Below are 24,011 nucleotides of genomic sequence, written 5' to 3'. Positions count from 1 at the left end.
AGTTTCGCATCTAACGTTATTTCCAGAAAAATAGCGGTATCCACTAAATCTTATTTATCATAAAAGTAGCCTATGTCCTTCCCCGGGATGCAAGCTATTTTTGTACCAAATTTCATCAAAATTGGTTAAATGGATGAGCTGTGAAAAGCTAGCAGACAGACAGACGGACAGATAGACAGATACACTTTCGCATTTATAATATTAGTATGGATAAAAATAAATAAAATCGGTTTTTGATGTACAAGTAAGGTCCTTTTATATGATATCACACTTGGTTTACTAATCTTACTTGAAAGTTGAAAATACTAACTATTCGTTAATGAACACATTTTTATTTATTTTTCGTGATGTAACCACAAATTCATTGTTTCAGATTTTTCCCCTTACGTGTGTTATAACTGTTATTACCTACCTGCCAAATTTTATCATTCTAGGTCAGTGGGAAGTACCCTACAGGTTTCTTGACAGACACACTGACAGACTGACAGATAGACAGACAGACAGACAACAAACTGATCCTATAAGGGTTCCCTTTTCCTTTTGAGGTACGGAATCCTAATGATCTCTCTTTTTGCACTGCATTTAACCTGAATCCAAGAATTTCCGATCCGAAATAGTCGTAAGCAAGACTGTATCGTCACCTACCACCAGGTGAGATTGCAGTCAAGGGCTAACTTGTATCTGAATCAATATTATTATTATTATTTTATTACTTATAATAAAACTGTAACAGGTGAAATTCTGTACATTGAAGATATTTTGAAATTTTTTTTTCGAGGGCACTCTATAATCGATACTGAACCCAAAACTGGAATTTTTTTCATTTTTGTCTGTCTGTCTGTCTGTCTGTCTGTATCACGGCCGCGCATCACGCTGAAACTACTGAATGGATTCCAATGAAACTTGGTACGATTTGACGTCATACTATGAGGATATATATAGGATATAGGATACTTTTTATCCCGAAATTCAGCATGGTTCCCTTAGGAGAGGGGTTGAAAGTTAAAATGTATACTGAGCTGTAATTCATTAACGCGTAGTCCGATTTCATTCATTCTTTTTTGTTAGAAACCATACATGTTAAAACTTCAAGTGCCAACTTCTCAACCATCATCATAATAATCACGGGTAGCTTTTGTACTTTTGGATTTCAATCAGCTGTTTTAGGAATAGTTGATGTTGAATTGATATTAAAGGTACGCTTAGAATAAACTATCTCTGGTTTAGGTACCAAGCAACGACTTCATAATTCAACTCGATATCCCAACTCTTCAACCCTGATGATGCAGGGTATTGCACTCCTAAGCCACTGTTGATTGTGAGATAATATTGTAGATGCCAAACATATATACCATTATTGAACTTTAAGTTCCAACTCTTCAATACTGATGCTGCAGGGTACTGCACTCCTATTCTATGGGTTTTAGGAACTGTTGTTGGTGAATTAATATTGTACCATTTACTATTGTACCAAACCACGACGACATGGTTGAACTCCGTTCACAAAAATCCACGCACTCCATCGAAATCCTGTTCTATTCCAAACTTATTCGCCAGCGTGACAGGAGTGGAGAAGGCGGATAGGGACGTGTGAGGGGTGCAACGGATCAACGTGATTTTTTCCATCATCATCAGCCTGCGGTCGTCCACTGTTGGACATAAGCTTTCCCTAAAGAGCGCCACCACACCCGGTCCTCAGCCTTCCTCACCTAGCCACTTCCCGCCAGCCTCTGTAGGTATATCGTCGGTCCATCGTGCTGGAAGGCGTCCCACACTACGCTTACTTATACCTACGCGGTCTCCACTCAAGAACTTTCCGGCTCCAACGGCCATCACCTCTACGACAGGCATGACCTGCCTTCTTTTATCCCAGAAAATAAAAGAGTTCCCACGGGCTTTTGAAAACCTACATCCACGCGGACGAAGTCGCGGGCGTCAGCTAGTAAATAAATAAAAAAGTACTATTTGTACGAAGCGTTGCGTACTTTATTTGTAAGACGGACAGACAGACAGACAGACAGATAGACGGACAGACAGACAGACGGACAGACCGACAGACGAACAGACGGACAGACGGACGGGCAGACGGACCGATGGACGGACCGACAGACGCATGGACGGACGGACGGACTGACGGACGTACGGACGGACGGACGGACGGACGGACGGACGGACGGACAGACGGACTGACAGACAGACAGACAGAGGGTTCCGTTTTTTCCTTCTGAGGTACGGAACCCTAAAAATACAAAGAAATACCACCAGGTAGGTACCTACCTACCTATATTATTATACATATACAGGTACCTTTTTAGGGTTCCGTACTTTATAAGGAAAAAAGGGACCCTTAGGATCACTTCGTTGTCTGTCTGTCTGTCCGTCTCTCCGTCTGTGTCGTATCTGTCACACAAACCTATAGGATACTTCCCGTTGACCCAGAATCATGAAATTTAGTAGGTACGTAGGTCTTAGAGCACAAGTAAAGGAATAAATCCGAAAACCATAGATTTGTGATTACAACTTACAAAAAAAAATTAAAGTGTGTTAATGAAAAAATAATTAGTATTTTCAATTTTCAATGTATAATAAGTATACCAAGTGGGGTATTATATGAAATGGCTTTACTGTATTGTGTGTATTCTAAAACACATTTTTATTTATTTTTATGCATAATAGTTTTTGATTTATGGAGCAAAATGTCAAAAAAATACCTGAGTACGGAACCCTTGGTGCGCGAGCAACTCGCACTTGGCCGGTTTTTTAAAATTAGATAAAATAAATAACTAAACAAAGTTACTTACCTATTGTACTAGGACCACACGAGTAGATATCCCTACTAGGACCTCAACAACAAAGTCAGGTCAATAAACCAATGAATAAAATTGGTGTCCAAATTTCAAATTCCAGAGGTCAATGTACAAAATGCAATAAGTATTTGAAGGACTTATTGACTCTGCTCTGCTCAATCTTCTACACATTTGCATAGCCACTGAATAAAAATTAATTTTATAAAATCATTACGACTTTTGTTTTGAAAACATATTAATAACAACAGTTGTCGTCATAGAAACCACAATATTACACGCGCAGCCGCGCGCCGCTGGGCTGGCCCTTCCCTCCGCCACCCGCGCGGTGTCTAATGTTTTGGGGTGAGAAGCATGATGATTTTAGCCGAAATCTAGCGCTTGAAAAGGGTTGAACAGTAGTTTGGGAAAAGTATTTTTGAGAAAAAAACTACTGAATTTAGGTTTGCAAAGTAAAGTTATTTCAACTAATGAATAAATAAACTATGTCTAATGATAATTTTTTTTAGAATTTTCCTATTCCTAATCTTATTTATTTACGCCCAAAGTTGACATAAATTTAGTGTTAAAATAGGAATCTTTTGAGGCTCGTAACTTTTAAATCAATATTTTTTTCAATGTTTTAGATATCATTGAACCTAGATAATGACGAGATAAATCGATATAATTCTTAGTTTTGTGCGTACAATATCGAATATTGTTGTATTTTCCCTCCTACGTTTGTATGAAGAAAGCACCGAACTGAGCTGCCTTAAACTTGTTAAACTTGAATTAAAATTCTAAATTTTATGTTCTAATTTGAATAATAAATTGTAAAGCTCAGCTAAAAACACACATTTGTATATTATTTTTATTTGTTATAGTGCTCTAGATAATAGGTCAGACGTCAAAAATAATATTTAATTGTTATCAATGTTTGGGAAGGCACAGGCTTCTACGATACGGACTTTCCTAGTTTAGAGGTCAGGCATAGATTAATTAATTTGGTCTCGCTACGCAGGATTTTAATGTGTGCTGTACTGAGTTTCACTTATAAAGATTTTCTAACTCTAACCAAGAACTAGTTCGAAATTTCGGTTTTGGAGTAACAAAACTGTCTCAAATCCGACCCAAAAGTTAGTACGATAACTATTGGCTAAGGGATTCTTGAAAAAATCGAGGGCACTAAAGCATTAATGAACCTAATTATACAAAACATGTTAAAGTGACCAGCGGAATGAAGTCAGGACGTCAGCGCAAATTCAATTCATTTGTTTAATCGGACAACAATAGATCCATTAAGTGTTAGTAACAATAAATACTTAATAACTATGTTAATACTTAAACACTAAGGAGTTAATAACAAAATACTTAATCACTATGTTAGTACTTAATAACTAAAAGGGATTTAGTCCTCTGCACGAGTTTCCCCACCAGAGGACTATCCATTTTGTCAGCTATCATGCGCAGGATTCTGTTGCTGCTTCCTCGGACTCGGGACAATAGTGAGGCTGTTTTCTTGCGGCATCAAAGTTGCATGTCTAGATGGCATCAAAGATCTTTTCGACCTGATTCCTCCTTCACCTTTCTACTATCGTACCGCAGGGCATCGCCAAGGTCTGCACCCGTACGTAGTCGAAATTCCACGGATACGTGCGAAGCGATTTGCCTCCTCATTTCTAATTCGAACCGCTAAGATTTGGAAGATCCTTCCAGCATCAGTTTCCCCTCCAATTATAATATGGGTAGCTTCAAGTCAAGAGTGAATAGGCATCTTCTAGGGAAGCGCGCTCCATCTTAGCCTGCATCATCACTTGCCACCAGGTCAAGAACATTAATACAACACAGTGTTGACAGCTACATGCGTTTTATTTATTACAAAGGTTTACATAATATTATCTATGATCAAGGCGTGACTAACTAGCCTGAGAATTGCGAATATACTATGTATTTGCCGCCCTTGAAGTGGATCGTAAAATGTTTCCAAAGGACATCATTCGAAATATCAATGAAACATCATTATACAACTATATTATTAACTACTACCCATATTACAATTGTTTGCATTGTGCAGTTTGTTTGTTGGTTTGTCCTTCAATCACGTCACATGGGGTCAACGGATCGACGTGATTGTACACAACAGAATTAGCACCCGCTTGTGTCACCCGTCGCTATGTGAACGCTTATAGTTTGGAGGAAACCATAAAACGCCCACTGTCTTTAGTTTCCTGTAATCTATTACATACATAGTTTGTGTTACACGATGAAACATTTCATACTTTCAGAGTTGCACTAGGTTCATTAGTGACTTATGGACTTCATAAAAAAAATGGGATAGTGATATTGAAAGAAATGAGAGCAATACGTAAAGAGTTTGTTGTGGGCTCTTCTCAGACCTGGGCGCGTTTGGAACCCTCGTAGCTTTGATTTTAAGTTTACGTAATTAATTATCACCACTATATCATTCATCAACAACTATCAAAAAGAGTGCAACAGTACTTTGAATAAATGATTTTGAAACAAGTGACTCATAGGAATTTATAGGTTCAATCAATATAATTTTTGTCAAGTTCTCGATTATAATTTGCGGATTCCATTATTTATCTATTTGGATTAGGTTGTATTAGGTATATTCGATTTGTATAATTTTAGCTAATTTAATCATCTGACCTTGAAACTGTAAAACGATAACATAGTAAGTATATATTCCTAAGTTTAATACTACCGCCTCCCAATCCGCATTGGGCCAGCGTGGCAGAATATGGCCTAAACCCTTCTCACTCTGAGAGGAGACTCGTTCTCAGTAGTGGGCCGGTTATGGGTTGATCATGTTGTTGTTATTACTACCAACAAAAGAGTCATAAATGTCGTCATAATAGATGGTATAATAAAACAAATAATAAATCATAGCTACTTTAATGTAATTACATATTATTATAAAACTAGCATATGCCCGCGACTTCGTCCGCGTGGACTACACAAATTTTAAAACCCTATTTTATACCCTTACCCTCTAACAAATAAACCTGGAATAGCGGTGGAATAGTTATACTCTGTTTTGTCTTTTTCCTTCAAATGTCAAATTACTGATGACAGAGAAAGACAAAACAGAGTATAACTATTCCACCGCTATTCCAGGTTTATTTGTTAGAGGGTAAGGGTTGATCTTTAACTATGAGATTTTAACATATTATGAGCTTAATAAAATATGTCATACTGCTTTTTTACAAAAATATTAACTACAAAACTACTTTATAGACACTTCAAAACTGACAGACTTACATACAAACTTCAAAACCCTATTTTACCCCTTCAGGGAATGAATTTTGAAGAATCCTTTCTTAGCGGACGCCTACGTTATAATAGCCTATCTGTATGCCGAATTTCAGCGCGATCCGTCTAGTAGTTTGAGCTGTGCGTTGATAGATCAGTCAGTCAGTCAGTCAGTCACCTTTTCCTTTTATATATATATAGATATGTGGATTCTTGCGAAGTAAACTTTTTTAGTTTTAGTACTTAAAGACATAACAATGATATTAAGGTAAATTCTACCGAAAATACGTTTCTATTTATTTAAATACAAACATAATATTACCTACCTTAGCTAGCTTAACAGCTGTGATGGCCTAGTGGTTAGGATGTCCGCCGTCTAATCGGAGGTCGGGGGTTCGATCCCGGGCACGCACCTCTAACTTTTCGGACTTACGTGCGTTTTAATTAATTAAATATCACTTGCTTTAACGGTGAAGGAAAACATCGTGAGGAAACCTGCATGCCTGAGAGTTCTCCGTTATGCTCTCAAAGGTGTGTGAAGTCTACCAATCCACACATGGCCAGCGTGGTAGAGTATGGCCAAAATACTTCTTTCTGATAGGAGACCCGTGCTCTGTAGTGAGCCGGCGATGGGTTGATCATGATTACCTACCTAAGGTAAATAGCGGATACATACCTACTACCTATCACGTATTTAATATAATGATGATTCTGAATTATCGATAATTCAAAATCATCATGTAAAAACATACACGCTATTTACTTTATATTATGTCGTTTAACCACGACATAAGCCACTGCATAAGCCTAAAATCATTAAATTTCAGACATTTATTATTATTATTATTTATTTATTTTATATCTTATTAGAACGGCAGTGCCACTTACACTAACTAGATGATTAATAATAAATTTAAATACAAATAAAGGTACAAGAAACAAGATACAAAATACAAAACGATAAAAGATTAAAGGATTTTGAATATTCATACAATAATTGTATCGTGATGATAGCAAATGTTTACAAATAACATTGTAACAAGTAGCATATATATTATTTTGAAATTATGCACTTTGTAAATCGTGTCCGTAAATAGTTATTGCTATTTAAAAACATCCTAGGGACTTAATTACTGATCGGTAAATGTTTTCAACGAACTATAGCTGTATGTTTTTACAATTAAGTACTTAATAATAAACAATTATTTTAAAATATTTCCTATTCCAATTAAATATTTAATATTTAGTTAAAAACAATAAAACTCAATATTATTGATCTTTGATTTAATCTTCACTTTATTCTTAGTGCAATATCAATTCAATTCAATTCCCAATTATTGACTTTTAGATGTGCCAACTGGACACAGATTGTTTCGCCAGTGCTCCGTTTTGGCGTGATTAAAGGACAAACCGACAAACGAAGACATTTTCGCATTTATAATAATAATTTCAACTAAGTCTAAATACTGATATATTATAAAGATTTAAAGTTTTAAGTTTGTTTGTAGGAAGTAATCTCTGAAACTACTGTACCGGTTTTGAAAATTCTTTCACCAGAAGAAAGCTACATTATTCCCGAGTGACATATATTATGTATTTTATTTTCAAAAAAATTAGAGATTCGTAGAAAAATTGTAATAAGCTACCCTACGAAGCCGGGGCCGGGTCGCTAGTATAACATAAATCAGGTCATTCGACAAAATATGACCATGAATTTTTTACAAAATATTCGGCCCAAAAAAATATAATATTCCCGCTAATCACACACATCAATACAAGAGCCACGCTGTTTGTTTCCTTATATTACTCGTTTCCAACAGGTTTTCGCGCGTGTGTAGAAATAATCACCGGACACATTTACGCAATCAACCTGTTGAGAGTTGAGACGGTAAAACACGTTAGGGTGCTGTCACACGATAGGATGTCGTATCGAATGTCTTTATGAACTCATAAATGACTAGTGTATAATGACGTCTACTGCCTACATAAATTTCAAACCCCCGTTTAACCCACTTAGGGGTGGAATTTCTAATAACCCTTTCTTAGTGTATACCTATTCTTTACAAAGAACACACCCTCCAAATTTCATGTCTCTAAAACCAGCAGTTTAGGCTGCGCGTTATATATAAGTCAGTCAGTCAGTCAGGCCTTTGAATTTTATATATATACAGATACACAATCGACATTATATATATATATATATATTTGACGACCTCTGGCGCAGTGGTGAGCGCTGTGGTCTTAATAGTGGGAGGTCCCGGGTTCGTTTCCTGGCAGGGGTTTGGAATTTTATAATTTCTAAATTTCTGGTCTGGTCTGGTGGGAGGCTTCGGCCGTGGCTAGTTACCACCCTACCGGCAAAAGCCGTGCCGCCAAGCGATTTAGCGTTCCGGTACGATGCCGTGTAGAAACCAAAGGGGTGGGTTTAATAAAAACAGCTATACCCCTTCCAGGTTAGCCCGCTATCATCTTAGACTGCATCATCACTTACCACCAGGTGAGATTGCAGTCAAGGGCTAACTTGTATCTGAATAAATAAATAAAATATATATATATATATATATATATATATATATACAAGGGAAGGATATTTACTAGAATGTCCCGTAAAATTAATTTGAAATCCACACCTACCCCAAATCTGATTAGGGCTAGAAAGCCGATGACAGATATCATAAGAATTTAAATTTTTATCATCATTTTAATTTTTTTTTGTGATCTGACTACAAAATGCACGGTTTTCGTATTTTTTCCTTAGTTGCTTTGATTCTAGGTCAACGGAAAGTACCCTATAGGTTTTCTTGACATACACGACAGACAGACAGACAACGAAGTGATCCTATAAGGGTTCCTTATTTCCTTTTGAGATACGGAACCATAAAAACAATCGACATACGTTATACATTTGTTAAATATTATAAATAAATGCAGGTACCTATTATAAAATAATGTATACAGTTGTAGGTAGGTTCTAAATATTGACTTGACAGTGTGATTTTATCTGTATTTTGTGAATATAGGAATGAATTAGTGTGAATGTAGGTACGGGAACGAAGGTTTACTACATTCACACCGTACATTTCAGTAATAGTTAGTCTTACGACACACCGATTTATTCCTATACCAACATCCAAAGTGGTAACAGTGATTAATAAAACTATGAGAAATTCATCGTTATTCTTTCTGAAGATAGAATCCTACCTCAATATTCAAGAATCTCCTCGGCAATCTATTACATTACATTATTACCACCCCTAGGTACTTAATAGTACCTTGCAGCGAGCTGTTATCCGAAAATCTTGGCTTCACTCCACTTGTTGGAATCGGTATGCGTTCTTACCTTACAATCAGGTGAGATCGCAATTAAACGCACCTATAATACGATAGCAGAATATGCGTCATAACTTATTAGGTGACCGCTTATAGTAACAGGATTCCTGACTAGTTTTTCTACAAGAGTTATTAAGACTGGTGGAAACTGGAAGTACCTCTCAGGGCTGAACTGGAAAGGTCAGTTGAGCATCATAGATCATGGCAATGCATTAAGAAGCTTGTTATAAAATGCTCACTACGATTTCCTGCTATTATTCTACATACGTAGGTATGGTATGTAACGTTGAAGGGACTAGAAGTTTCCTTAAACAATTTTAACTCGAATATATTATTATGTCGGTCATTTACATACTTAATACTGTACAAAGATTATAATGTATTCTGTTATCGTTAGAATACGGAATTCGCTAATGTCGGCATTAAGTAAATAGATAATCTTGAGATTACCGGGATCAGATAGCAAAATTTTACGTAATGTAGCAGAGTGCTTCGCAAATCGGACCAATTTGCATAGATTTAAGTACTTAAATAGTTAAAAAAATAGTAGTAAATAAACCCGACTGGTTTGATAGCTGGAGGCCAAGGATGTGTATACCAAGTTTTTTAAATGGACTACGCGAGAAAAAAGGAAGATACCCTTCGATGTTCGGTACGTCCTTCACAAGTTTCTGGCGTCGCGCATTGCAAAAACACTCCAGAAGTATAGTCTGCGACAGGTTGAGATAGCAATCGGGGTATGAGGCGGGGAGACACCCGCACATTCGCACGTCACCCGCGCTCGCCCGCACCGGGTTAGCGCGGGGGCTGTGCGGATGTACGGGGCGTTCCCTCCCCGATTGTCGCGTACTATATCTAGTGAAAAAGCTGTGATAGCCTAGTGGTTAGGACGTCCGTCTTCTAATCGGAGGTCTGGGGTTCGATCCCGGGCACGCACCTCTAACTTTTCGGAGTTATGTGCGTTTTAATTAATTAAATATCACTTGCTTTAACGGTGAAGGAAAACATCGTGAGGAAACCTGCATGCCTGAGAGTTCACCATAATGTTCTCAAAGGTGTTTGAATTCTACCAATCCGCACATGGCCAGCGTGGTAGACTATGGCCAAAACCCTTCTCACTCTGAGAAAAGACCCGTGCTCTGTAGTGAGCCGGTGATGGGTTGATCATGATGAAATCTAGTGAGATCAGATTTCGTTCAGGGCAACGTTCGGCCCCCATTAGGTGGACAGATGATATAAATAAAAAAGCCGCTGAACAAAAGCGGCCCAAAACCTGTTGAGAATGGAAAATCCTGACGAACACTGAATTGACGGTAGTTACTAAAAAAAATCTTTGCTGCCTAGCCTAGTCTATAGATCGTAGAGAAGGTTAGCAAATAAGAAGCATGACTTTCTCGCTTCGATTATTCGACTTTTTAAAACAAGAGTGAATAGGCTCCTTCCTAGGTAAACGCGTCCCATCTTAGGCCACATCATCACTTTCCATTAGGTGTGATTGTGGTCAAGCGTTCGGTTATAATGAATTTAAAAAAAAGATTTCATCAAAGTTTGAATATTCTGGGACTGAGTCTAAAATCCAAAGACCGATTAGGTACCTACATACGGATTTAAGATCATTTATAAACCTAAAAAACAAAAAGCTTTCTTCCTTCAACATTTTCATTCTCAAACAAAACGCAAATGTAGAGCTCTCTCTCAGACATTTTCAACAAAGTCAAGCGCGCTTTGATGTTCGCCAAAAAGCCAGCACACTTCGGCATAATTATGCCAAATGTTTTCAAAAGTAGTATACCTATTTAACATTTGCAAATACTCTACTGTATTTCAGCTTATGGTATTTTTAACCACCGACGAAACTTTTTTTATTAGGGGTGTTTAAGTTTGACATAAATAAGGTTAACTTACTACTACTATATTCGCGTGGATTTAAGTTTTATAAATATCCTGTGGGAACTCTTTGTTTTCCCGGGACAAAATCATTCATGCAAAAAATCACTTGGATCCGTTGATCTATCGCTGCGTGATTGAAGTACAAAGCAATTTCGCGGGAACCATTTGTTTTTTCGGGAAAAAGGAAATAAGAAGTAGCATAAAAGGTCACTTTCCAGGTTTTTTTTAAACTAAACAAACTATCTATTAACCATGCAAAAAACACTGCGATCTGTTGCTCCATTGCTTCGTGATTGAAAGACAAACCAACGAACAAACACATTTTCGCATTAATAATTTATGTAGAGATAGGAAGGATTTAATTAATATCTCTTGTTTTTAACCGACTTCAAAAAAGGAGGAGGTTCTCAATTCGTCGGAATCTTTTTTTTTTTATGTATGTTCCCCGATTACTCGAAGACGCCTGGACCGATTTTGAAAATTCTTTTTTTGTTTGAAAGGGTATACTTCAAAGTTGGTCCCATTTAAATTTGGTGAAGATCTGATGAACATCTTCGAAGATAGATACTGGAACTCCTCAACGGATAAGAGTAAATTGCTCGCGATCAGTGTAATAGCTTAGTAAACAGTAGATTTTTAACCAGCCATAGCATAATTCCATGGGGCCACTAAAAATTGTGAAATAAATTTTTTTTACAAAAAAAATAAAAACCGACTTCGATACACAAACACTAAAAACTGAAAAATAATTTAATTTATTACCGAATATATTATGTATACAAGAGTTAATATAGTTCCATAATAATACTTTTTGGTGCCGGTGCCAATTAGCTTTAGCTGCGCGAATCGTCTAGACTTCATATTTTTATGACAAACTAGCTTATGCTCGCGACTTCGTCCGCGTGGACTACACAAAGTTCAAACCCCTATTTCACTCCCTTACGGGTTGAATTTGCAAAAATCCATTCTTAGCGGATCCCTACGTCATAACAGCTTTCTTTCTTTCTTTCTTCGCACTGGGCTGGTTTCCGCACTTAAACGTTTCCGTCTGTTGTGCGTGCATTGCCCCTCCCCGCCGAAGTCTTCACTCCAGCCATCCGAGCTCGCTCCAGAAGCCAAATAGACCGCCCAGGTTGCCGAGGGCTTCATGGAGTGAGGTCGGGGATCCTAAATGGCGCTCGCGTTGATCTGCTACGCCCGTACACTCCAGGAGTACGTGCGTCGGTGTTTCATCGACCTCCATGCAGGCCCTGCACAGAGGACTGTCGGTGACACCTATAACGAAAAGGTGTTTGTTTAGTGGGCTATGCCCTGTTATGAGTCCCACCACCTTCCTAAGTTTACCTCTGTCCAGGCGGAGTAGTATGTTAGTTTGTCGTTTGTCTATGTTGGGGAAAGCCTCTTTTGCTTGCCTGCAGTCTGTTGTGTTAGCCCATAGTTTCGAATGTTCATGTCATAACAGCTATCTGCATACCAAATTTCAGTCCGATCCGTCCAGTAGTTTGAGCTGTGCGTTGATAGATCAGTCAGTCAGTCAGTCAGTCAGTCACCCTTTCCTTTTATATATTTAGAGATTATTTTTCAGTTTTTAGTGTTTGTGTATCGAAGTCGGTTTTTAATTTTTTTTGTAATTTTTTTTTTTTTAAGTAGTAACATTTTTGACTTTGACTTCATCATGATTAACCCATAGTCGGCGCACTACATACAGGGTCTCCTCTCAGTATGAGAACGGTTTGGCCGTAGTCCACCACGCTGGCCAAGTGCGGATTGGCAGACTTCGCACACCTTTGAGAACATTATGGCCTTTGACTTAAGCGATGGTAATCCTATCTTAGCTAGGCATTGAGCGGGTAGTAAGGTTGCGACGGCCGACGAGGCCAAGGCAGCGCGCGATCGGACATTAACCCGTCGATACCGTAATGCAATACCTAATTGCTTCGGACATTTCCTTTTATTATCTTTGACTAGCCTCGAACGCGCTCGCGATTTTGAAAAATTCGCCGTATTTCCCTATCTATATTATTATAAAAGGATTTTCCAATTATTTCTGCTGACTTAATTATTTGGCCTTGGTACCTACACAAAATATTGTTCCTGTGACATTCGGACATTATGTCAAATCTGATTACCTGTTGCTGATGCTCAATTAATATTGTCATCAAGAATAGACTTTGTTATTGATCAACTTTTAAATCCTGATGCTGCAAGAGTTATGCTAAATGAATCGTAAGAGTTGAGGATCTCCTTTTTGTCAGGTCAGGTCTAATGTTTAACACGGTAAGTAGAGTAGGTTTATAAGGGATGGATCATTTGCTGAGATGTAGGATTTCTGAAACGGCTGTTTTTATAGCTCCGTAGAGAATATTAAGGTTATATTGCTCGTAATAGCTTGTCTAGATAGTTTCAGCGACCTAGTTTGTCTGAAATAAAGTAGACACCCACGGTTTTATTGTTAGCTGTTACCCTTCCTGTCGTTACGGGGATATTGGAGGCTTATCTCTGGTTAATTTTGTTATTATTCATGCTTCCTCTTGCACCAGGAAAAATAAATCCACGCTAATATTATAAATGCGAAAGTGTGTTTGTTGGTTTGTCCTTCAATCACGTCGTAACGGGGCAACGGATCGACGTGATTTTTGCATGGTTATAGTTAAAGACCTGGAGAGTGACATGGCTACTTTTTATCCTGGTGTTATAATATGTAGGTAGATTAAACACTAAGGTGCGCAGTAGCATCCGCGCAATGCGTGAGTCAGTGTGAATATAGCTTGTAACGGTGTAGCTGCATTTTTCTTTGAACCTCCCCAAAACCCTAGAAATAACACCTACAAAATCAAAAAGTTCTCACGGGATTTTTAAAAAACTAAATCCACGCGGATGACATCGCGGGCAGCAGCTAGTAATAAATATGTCCAAGCTCTATCTAAAATTTTTGGCCCATTAAATTTTATTTTGGTGTTTTTGTAGGTCATGGCATTGAACAAATTAAATTCAAAGTTCCTGGTAAATTAGTAACGTTTTAAACTAGTAATGACGCACCTTTGATCAACAAAGTTATTAGTTTGCGGGATTATAACGGTCTCACTGTAAAAACTTTTGTGGTTTAAAGGAGTTAATAATACTTACCTAAGTTGTATAGGAAACTCGGCTGTAACTTCTGTTTAAACAGCGAGTTTTCTTTAAATACTATTTCCCTTGAGGCAAGATTAAGTACACTGTCGAATGGTTGATGAACTCACCCATTCGTCACCGACTGCGCCTGCAACAGTTGTTGGGACGAGCGAGCCTAAATCTTGTGGGAATCCTAAAACCTTTGGTCCCAGGATTCCCATTAACAACAGTTTTTCCCATATCCAGTTTGAGGACGGGTGAGAAAGGCCTCAGAATTCCCACAAGATTTAGGCTCACTCGTCCCAACAACTGTTGCAGGGGCAGTCGGTGATGAATGGATGATGATGGCTTTTGGTCCCAGGATTCCCACCAGATTCTACAACAGTTTCTCGCCTACCCAGTTTGATGACGGGTGAGGGTGGAGGGTGAGCCTATCTCACCTGAGATATTGAGAATGGGAAACGTGGAGAGGGAATCACCCTCGCTTCTCCCCGCGATCCTTGGCCTCCATGAGGACCTGTGGATGATGGTCATGGGGCGGTCCCTCGCTCACAGTACGGTCCTCGAGTTGGTTGGTTCCTGCATACCTCTAACGGTGTTTAGGGGCATGCATCCCAGTGGTCTTGTTCTATAATTATTAATGGCTTTCTTATCAAAACCTGTTGATTATGTGAAAAAAAATCTGGCCAAGCGTGAGTCAGACTCGCGCACCGAGGGTTCCATACTCGGGTATTTTATGCGACATTTTACACGATAAATCAGCTGTTTCCCTCTGTCGGAACTCGGTAGCCATAATTGTTGCAATCGTGTAGAACTTGTACAAATTGGTACTCCCTTCAATGTCTCCTGGCCCTCTAATCTAATGCTCAATAGCTCAATTGGTAAAGTAGTGGACTGAAAACCGAAAGGTCAACGGTTTAAATCCTGCCCGTTGTGCACTATTGTCGTACCTACTCCTAGCACAAGCTTGACGCTTAGTTGGAGAGCAAAGGGGGAATATTATTCACTTAACATGGCTAATATTCTTTATTAAAAAAATGTGAATGCGGGGGGAGGGGGGAGGGGCATCATCGCCTTGAAGTTGAGCGGCATTCAATTGATTGATTGCTTAGTTACAAATTGTTTTGCTGGTATATAGGTCAAAAGGTTTAAAAAATTCGAGTTATCATTTGTTTAAAATTTCCGGATACATTGTGATTTCTTATCGTAGCAAAATTATACATAAGTCTGTTGTACCATGCTGATTGCTGATATCTCTTATCGCTTTCTGTATATATTATGTAGGTATTATATTATCTGCGAGCCAATCCATCATTTGCTCTTGCATCATCGTATATGATGGAAGCAGCTCTAAAATTATATTCAAGTGACGTAGATATACAATCGCCACGCTTTAGAGAGTATGCAGTATAGAAATTAAAGTACGTCTGCTAAACAAATTCCGCAATGTACTGGCGTTCTGGACTGTATGATCGCTATGCTGTGGTACTTATTGCTTTTCAAGTCGACTGCACTGTAAATGTATTGAATTACTCGTATTGAATTTGTTGGTTTTATTGGAATTTAACGCACTTCTTGGAATCCATTCGGATAGTCACGTTTTATTGCTACATGCTATTTTACGAGTATTAGATATGTTATTCGATTTTCTACTCAAAATGTAGTTTTGAGCCATCGTCATAATTATCTCCGGCTCACTACTGAGAACGAGTCTTCTCTCAAAAAAGAGTTTAGGCCATATCCCACCATACTGTAAGTGCGTATTGGCATACTTCACACGTCTTTGAGAGCATTATAAAGAATTCTCTGGCATGCAGGTTTGAACACTTGAGGGATCTTAAGGAATTGGACAAGGGTCCATACGTTTTTGCCTATGGTCTTTTCGAACACACTTTTTTTAACCTCCCCCTGTCAGGTCATTAGCCATATCCAACAATATCCCCGAAGAGAAATTATTAGCCATGTTACCGGGGTGCACCGGCCCGAATACTGCTCTTCCCCTCGGGCCTATCCAAAAGGGGCCAGCAGCATCCAGGCACAGTGGGAGGTTACCTAGCTGGCACCCCTTTCGGACCTAGGCTTGATGTATCTATAATCGACGCATTTTAAACTGAGTCGTCGAGTTATCTGTCTGTCTCGCTCGCACTTACCTACGACCTGTATACGTTAGTACTATTATACATAACTTCTGTGCTGTAAGTGCGAGCGAAACAGATAGATAACTCGACGACTCAGTTTAAAATGCGTCGGCTATAGCTACTCTAAGTCCGTGGTCCAACCTCTAATTTGTTTTTCTGCTCGCTCAATTCCGCTTATATTTTGTCCTTATTTGCGGATGTAGTGCTTAATAAATTGTTATTGTAGATAAAGTCTATTCTTCAGTATGATGTGTACGAAAGTCAATATTGAATGTACACATCGCGTATGTGCCATTAAATGGCAAACATCATAGGTCAATATCATGTGCTGCAAAACTGGTGACAAGTGTACAAGAAATAGTTATTGTAGAGTGTAGTTAGTTACCTGCCTCTCGTAGGTAGATTCTACTCGCTAACATGATCATCCCGTAGTCGGCTTACTACAGAGCACAGGTCTCCTCTCAGTATGAGTAGGGTTTGGCCATAGTATACCACGCTGGCCATGTGCGGATTGATAGACTTCACACACCTTTGAGAACATTATGAAGAACTCTCAGGCATGCAGGTTTCCTCACGATGTTTTCCTTCACCGTTAAAGCAATTGATATTTAATTACTTAAAACGCACATAACTCCGAAAAGTTAGAGGTGCGTGCCCGGGATCGAACCTCCGATTAGAAGGCGGACGTCCTACCCACTAGGCTATCACAAGGCTCTACGTGAGTACCTGTAAATGATGTAAGTGTGATACAAGTATATATAAATAATGTTAATGTCAATGTAAATTTTGTTTACGTTATAAAAGACCGTAAAGCAGGAAATCGATCAGTGCTAGTTTTTTGCGTAAACAACATTTTGACAGTAGCGGGCGTCACCTTGCGGAACTCCATGGTAGGTATATGAGTATAAGCTTAATTGGCTAATCCGACAAAATAGACAAATGTGCAGAGTACAAAGTGCAGCATACTATGTGCACCGCCTGCCCTCCTACTATTCATCATCATCATCAACCTATAGACGTCCACTGTTGGACATAGGTCTCTTGTAGGGACTTCCATACTAGAGGTGTCAAAAAATAATGTACCTAATAAATTTATTAAATATATAAATGTATTCAAGATATTCGTTTTTAGATTAAAACAAAATTGAATACAATAATATATAATAAGTAGTGAAAATTTAAGAAAATCCTTCCTAAAAAATAACTCAGGCGTTCGATCTTTGATACGCCGCGCGCGGCGCGACCGAGCGACGATATTAGAATAAAATATATTAGGTAGGTACAGCTGAATACAAATATCGTCGCGATTCGACGGTGAATAATTATTACATCGAATTTTCGTATTGGCCTGTTACATGTTGACTGTGATGATACGAGTATGCGGCTAGTATTTTTATCATTTTGTTTGTTTCGTAATAAATTTTGAATGCAGTTTTATTTATTTGTGAACTTGAGTGTCGATAAATATTTAATGCGAATAATTGTAATGTAGATTAGGCAAAATAATGTAGATTAGGTACATTTTTGAGTTGTGATAGATTTGTGTCGCGCGTTAATAATACCTATTATAGTAGATTTGTTCTTTTTGGAAATACTTGCGTCATTTTATAAATCGTATGAGAAAATGTTTTTCAAATTGTAGGTATTATCATACATTTATTTATTATAGGTAATAGGTTAGGTACGTGAAGTGGTATTGTTCTTTTTAGAAATCATCATCATCATTTTATAATTCGTATGATAATAAATATGTAGAAATGTATGATAATAAATATAGTAGTTACCTACTAAAAAGATTTTTTTATAGGTAACTAGGTAAACTTACCTACCTATTGTATTGTAGGTATCTACTTGACATTGCTTTATCGTTCTATTTGTTTTTATTTTTACATACATAGGTAGGTACTAGGTACTGTATTCCGCGACAGGTTGAGATGGCAATCGGGGTATGAGGCGGGGGTGACACCCCGCACACCCGCACGTCACCCTCGCTCGCCCGCACTGGGTTAGCACAGGGGCCGTGCAGGTGTGCGGGGCATTCCCTCCCCGATTGCCTCTTGACCTGTCGCGAAGGTATGGATTGGGTACCTATTAAGAGTAAAATTTAAAATTTAAATCAATCGAGTTAAATACAAGCTATACCCTAGTTCTCGACCTTATTGACGGTTATGAGAAAGTTGTTTTTTGTCATATTCTTGTTCAGTAGGTATCATTCATAGATTGTTAAAATGTTGTTCCCTATGTCAATAAGGTCGGAAATCGCTTGCACCCATTTATCTGCTTGCGCCTCATGGTGAAATCGGTGCAAGCAAATCTCGACCTTATTGACGGTTATGAGAAAGTTGTTTTTTGTCATATTCTTGCTCAGTATAATTCATAGATTGCTAAAATGCTGTTTTCTGACGTATGTCAATAAGATCGAAAATCGATTGCACCCATTTTTCTGCTTGCGCCTCACGGTTCAAGCAATTTTTTTTTGTAACAAAATAATGTAACGTTAATAATTATTAAATATTTGTCTGTAACACGTGATAATATTGTGATACACACATGAACCTGTATTTGACACCTCTATTCCATACGCCACGGGCTTGCGCCGCCTGGATCCAGCGGCTCTCTAGTCCCCTCCCCGAGGTCGCCATTCCAGCACCTTGAGACCTCAACGTCTATCGGTTTTACGAACTATATGCCCTGCCCATTGCCACTTCAGCTTCCCAACCCGTTGAGCTATGTCGGTTACTCTAGTTCTCCTACGGATCTCGTCATTTCTGATTTGATCACGTAGAGAAACTCCAAGGATAGTTCTCTCCATCGCCCCCTGAGTGACTCTGAGCTTTCTTATGAGGCCCATAGTTAGCGACCATGTCTCGGATCCATAAAAAGGCTAAGTTTAAGTTAATAAAAACACAGTCGCCGTGCTTCGCCGCCATTCCAGTCATTCGGTGTGCCTTGTGCCCAAGAGTTAGTAATACAGATCAGAAGCGTAAATAAGTAAAGGGAAAACTAAAAGGTTGCATTTCCACTGAATCAAGTCGTGTGGGAATAGATTATTATTGACGATATTTATTAATTTGCTATCCGCCAAGAACTAACTTAATATGCGGGAGCTGATTGCTGCAGATATCTATTTTAGGGTTCCGTACCTCAAAAGGAAAAACGGAACCCTTATAGGATCACTTTGTTGGCTGTCTGTCTGTCTGTCGGTCTGTCAAGAAACCTACAGGGTACTTCCCGTTGACCTAGAATCATGAAATTTGGCAGGTATAGGTAGGTCTTATAGCTGACATTTGGGGAAAAATCTCAAAACCGTGAATTTAGGGTTAGATCACACAAAAAAAATTAAATTGTGGTCATGAACTAATAATTAGTATTTTCAACTTTCGAAGTGAGATAACTATATCAAGTGGGGTATCATTTTTTTTTATTTTTTATTTTTTTATATCTTATTAGAACGGCAGTGCCACTTACACTAACTAGATGATTAATAATAAATTTAAATACAAATAAAGGTACAAGAAAAAAGACATAAAATACAAAACGATAAATGATCAAAGAATTTTGAAAGGTCTTCACCTGTACATTCTAAAACAGATTTTTATTTATTTTTATGCATCATGGTTTTTGAATTATCGTGCTAAATGTCGAAAAAATACGTCTGAAGTACGGAACCCTCATTGCGCGAGCCTGACTCGAACTTGGCCGGTTTTTTTAATACTTAAAAAAGTATTCAGCCCTTTGCTTGGAGACGATCCGCACAGACGCGTGATTTTTTCTGCAGAAAATTGTGGCACATGAGTGTGGTAGACTGGTATGCGACTTTATACAACTTCCACAAGTCGCAGAAAAAACGCGCGGTGTATATCCGTAGTGCGTATACCCGCACTGCAATTAGCACTCAGTGGAAAATTGTACGAGCGCTGGGTGACTTTACTGTTATTTTGTTTCACAGGTTCGAGTTGCGGCGAACGCTGATAGTATGGAACAGTGCGCTCGCAGCCTTCAGTATCATGGGCGCATGTCGGACGCTGCCAGAGTTCCTCCATGTCCTGAGGAACTACGGTATCTATCACTCCATTTGTGTGCCGAGGTAAGTCATCATCCACATTATCTAAATATATAAAACGAAAAGGTGACTGACTGACTGACTGATCTATCAACGCGCAGTTCTAACAACTGGACGGATCGTGCTGAAATTTGGCATGCAGATAGCTATTGTGACGTAGGCATCCGCTAAGAAAGGATTTTTGAAAATTCAACCCCTAAGCACAGAATAATATAATAGTACTAACGTAACGTGCCCTATGAGAGTGAAATAGGGGTTTGTTTGTGTAGTCCACGCGGACGAAGTCGCGAGCATAATATAAGCTAGTCAGCCAATATGGCCACTCTTGGCCATAGGCTTCTTTAAACTCCCCATACATGGATAGGGCAAATTGACCAGGCAACCCTGCGTCAATTCGGTCTTATCGGATGCGACACACGGAAGAATCTCATTTTGGTTCGATTTGTGGGTCTAATTGAATGTCCTTTGTCTGGCCTGCCGCCTTGTAGACTTCCGTGGGTCGCGACCGAAGCAACTGACACGCGCTCGTTCCCACTAGTTCAACTTCTTAAACTCTTCAAAGGATTTAGACGCAGTTGAACTGCTGCGACGACGCGCGTCGACCGCACGCAGACTGATGCGTCACGCGGGGACTCGAGAGTGCTGTCATACATCCATACTAATATTATTATAAATGCGAAAGTGTGTCTGTCTGCTAGCTTTCACGGCCCAACAATTTAACCGATTTCGAAGAAATTTGGTACAGAGTTAGCTTACATCCCGGAGAAGGGCGTGGGCTACTTTTTATCCCGGAAATTAAAGAATTCCCACGGGATTTTTAACAACCTAAATCCACGCGGACGAAGTCGCGGGCATCATCTAGTTTTTAAATAATAATAAATCAAAAACTACTATGCATAAAAATTAATAAAAATCTGTTTTACAATGTACAGGCAAGGCTCTTTCATGTGATACCCCACTTGGTATAGTTATCTTATTTTGAAAATTGAAAATACTAATTATTATTTGTTAATGACCACAATATGTTAATTTTTTTCTTGCGATCTAACCGCAAATTCACGGGTTTCGAAATTATTACTTTACTTGTACTATAAGACCTACCTACCTACCAAATTTCATGATTCTAGGTCAACGGGAAGTACCCTATAGGTTTTCTTGACATCACGACGGACATACAGTCAGTCAACGAAGTGATTATTAAGGGTTCCTTTTTTCCTTTTGAAGTACGGATCCCTAAAAATCATAATGTAGGCTGTGATAGTTAATCTAGTTTGCACAAAATATAATGTTACATTTTTATTACATTTACATTACAGTATAGATGACCTTGTTAGTTAGTTATTAACATAAATAAATAAAACATGTTTGTTTTATAGTTATTATATAGTAAATAATTATGTGATAAATAGTTGTGTGGCTACTTGACAACTTCCCCAATGGTTTCTGTTTTACTATTTTTCCTTTTATATATTTTATTTATTTATCTATATATACACGAGTAGGCACATAATATGATAATGTTATTAAATCACAATAAAGTTTCCATTTACGTTTCGATTATTTATTTTATTTTTGGAATCTTTTTACTTATATGGAAATTTTGTTCGTTCACATTCTTAAATTAATGTATAATTATATTGTATTGTTTAACTGGCAAACCTAACTGGCTCTTTCCAGTGCTAACATAAGATTTGGCGTAAATAATAATAGTAGGTATTTTTGTTTCGTACTCCTATTTCTCATATATATACTAAATTCCATTATATTTTAAACTGGTGTAATATATTATATTATAAAATAAATTATGCATTACAGTCAGGAAAAACAAACATAATCTAAAAATGATTCCACTCAAAATAAAGCCTAAAAAGGATATTCAGTAGTATTAAGTATAATTTATAAAGTCTATTAATTAATATTCAAGGATCCAGACGATAAACATCAAGGCAATTTGCCTAAAAAAAAATCTAAACAATCCTACGATACAAATATTACATAAAGTCATAAATCTAATCTAAATATATATAAGGAAAAGGTGACTGACTGACTGGTCTATCAACGCACAAGCTCAAACTACTGGACGGATCGGGCTGAAATTTCGCATGCAGATAGCTATTATGACGTAGGCATCCTCTAAGAAAGAATTTTTGAAAATTCAACCCCTAAGGAGGTGAAATAGGGTTTGAAATTGTGTAGTCCACGCGGACGAAGTCGCGAGCAAAAGTAAGCTAGTTTTAAATAAATTTGTAACTAAGTAGTACCTACCTACCTCTATGTTATATGCTCTAGTTTTAGTTGATTTATTTTAAGTTACAATTTTTTATCAAAAAAAAAATGCATAATGTAGAGCTCACTGTTTTGGAAAAGCTCCAGAATCCAGATGTACGAAATCACGATTGGAGAGTCATCGAATTTGTGAATTTTATATTTTTGGCATGACCCAATAGCAAAATCTCAAATTGCCAAATATTATAGCATACCTATTATACATACACGAAGCTATGACCGCAGCCAAGATAAAAATTAATTGGAAACCAGTTGGAAACATCGAAATATAAAATATTCGGTGAATACTTGAGACTTTCTAATCGTTCTATTCTTTCCTTTCATTAAAAAAATGCAAGCAATTAGTCTAGCGTGTACCTACTTATACTTTTTTTAATTGTCTAATTATGATTACTTAAAGCGTAAGTTTAGAAAAAATACAAGTAATTTTTTGAAGAGTTAAATAAATGAAAGTACGTGTACACACTAAAGACCAACGTATAATCTAAATAATGAAAAATACATATTGTGCGAAACTTTAGTATCCAAAAAAAAAACCGGCCAAGTCCGAGTCAGACTCCGGCACCGAGGGTTCCGTACTAAAGTTGTATTTTATACATTTTGAACGATAAATCAAAAACTATTATACATAAAAATAAATAAATATCTGTTTAAGAATGTACAGGTATCATAATATGATAATCTTAATTAGAAAGTTGAAAATATTAATTACTAGCTGCCCCGCCGAACTTCGTACCGCCTAACAGTCGATTCTTTTACAGGATTTAAAAAAAAATTCTCTTCGTAAGAACCATCCCCGTACTTCAAGGAATATTATGAAAGAGAATTAGCGAAATCGGTTCAGCTGTTCTCGAGATTTGCGATCAGCAACATATTCAGTGATTCATTTTTAAATATAGAGATTTGTTCATAAACACATTTTAAATTTTTTTTGTGATGTAACCACAAATTTACGGTTTTCGGATTTATTGCTTTACTTGTTCTATAACAGGTGTTATAAAACAAGTAAAGGAATAAATAATACCTACCCAGCAAGTTTCATAATTCTAGGTCAACGGGAAGTACCCTATAGGTTTTCTTGACAGACACGACGGACAGACAGACGGACGGCCAGACAGACAGATAGACAGACTACGA

At 37.8% G+C, this 24,011-nt stretch overlaps 1 protein-coding gene across 1 annotated transcript in view; it reads left to right on the top strand.

Annotated features, from left to right (window-relative positions):
* Window positions 1–24,011, top strand: part of Baldspot (elongation of very long chain fatty acids protein baldspot) — an 89,824-nt gene that overhangs the window by 18,612 nt on the left and 47,201 nt on the right. The window contains exon 2 of the mRNA XM_034968540.2: window positions 20,475–20,612. Within this exon, the coding sequence (XP_034824431.1) occupies window positions 20,475–20,612 (138 nt within the window). The remainder of the gene's footprint in view (window positions 1–20,474; window positions 20,613–24,011) is intronic.

The sequence above is a fragment of the Maniola hyperantus genome, chromosome 5 (genome assembly GCF_902806685.2).
Source record: "Maniola hyperantus chromosome 5, iAphHyp1.2, whole genome shotgun sequence".
Taxonomy (NCBI): Eukaryota; Metazoa; Arthropoda; class Insecta; order Lepidoptera; family Nymphalidae; genus Maniola; species Maniola hyperantus.
This window is presented reverse-complemented; position numbering and strand designations above follow the sequence as displayed.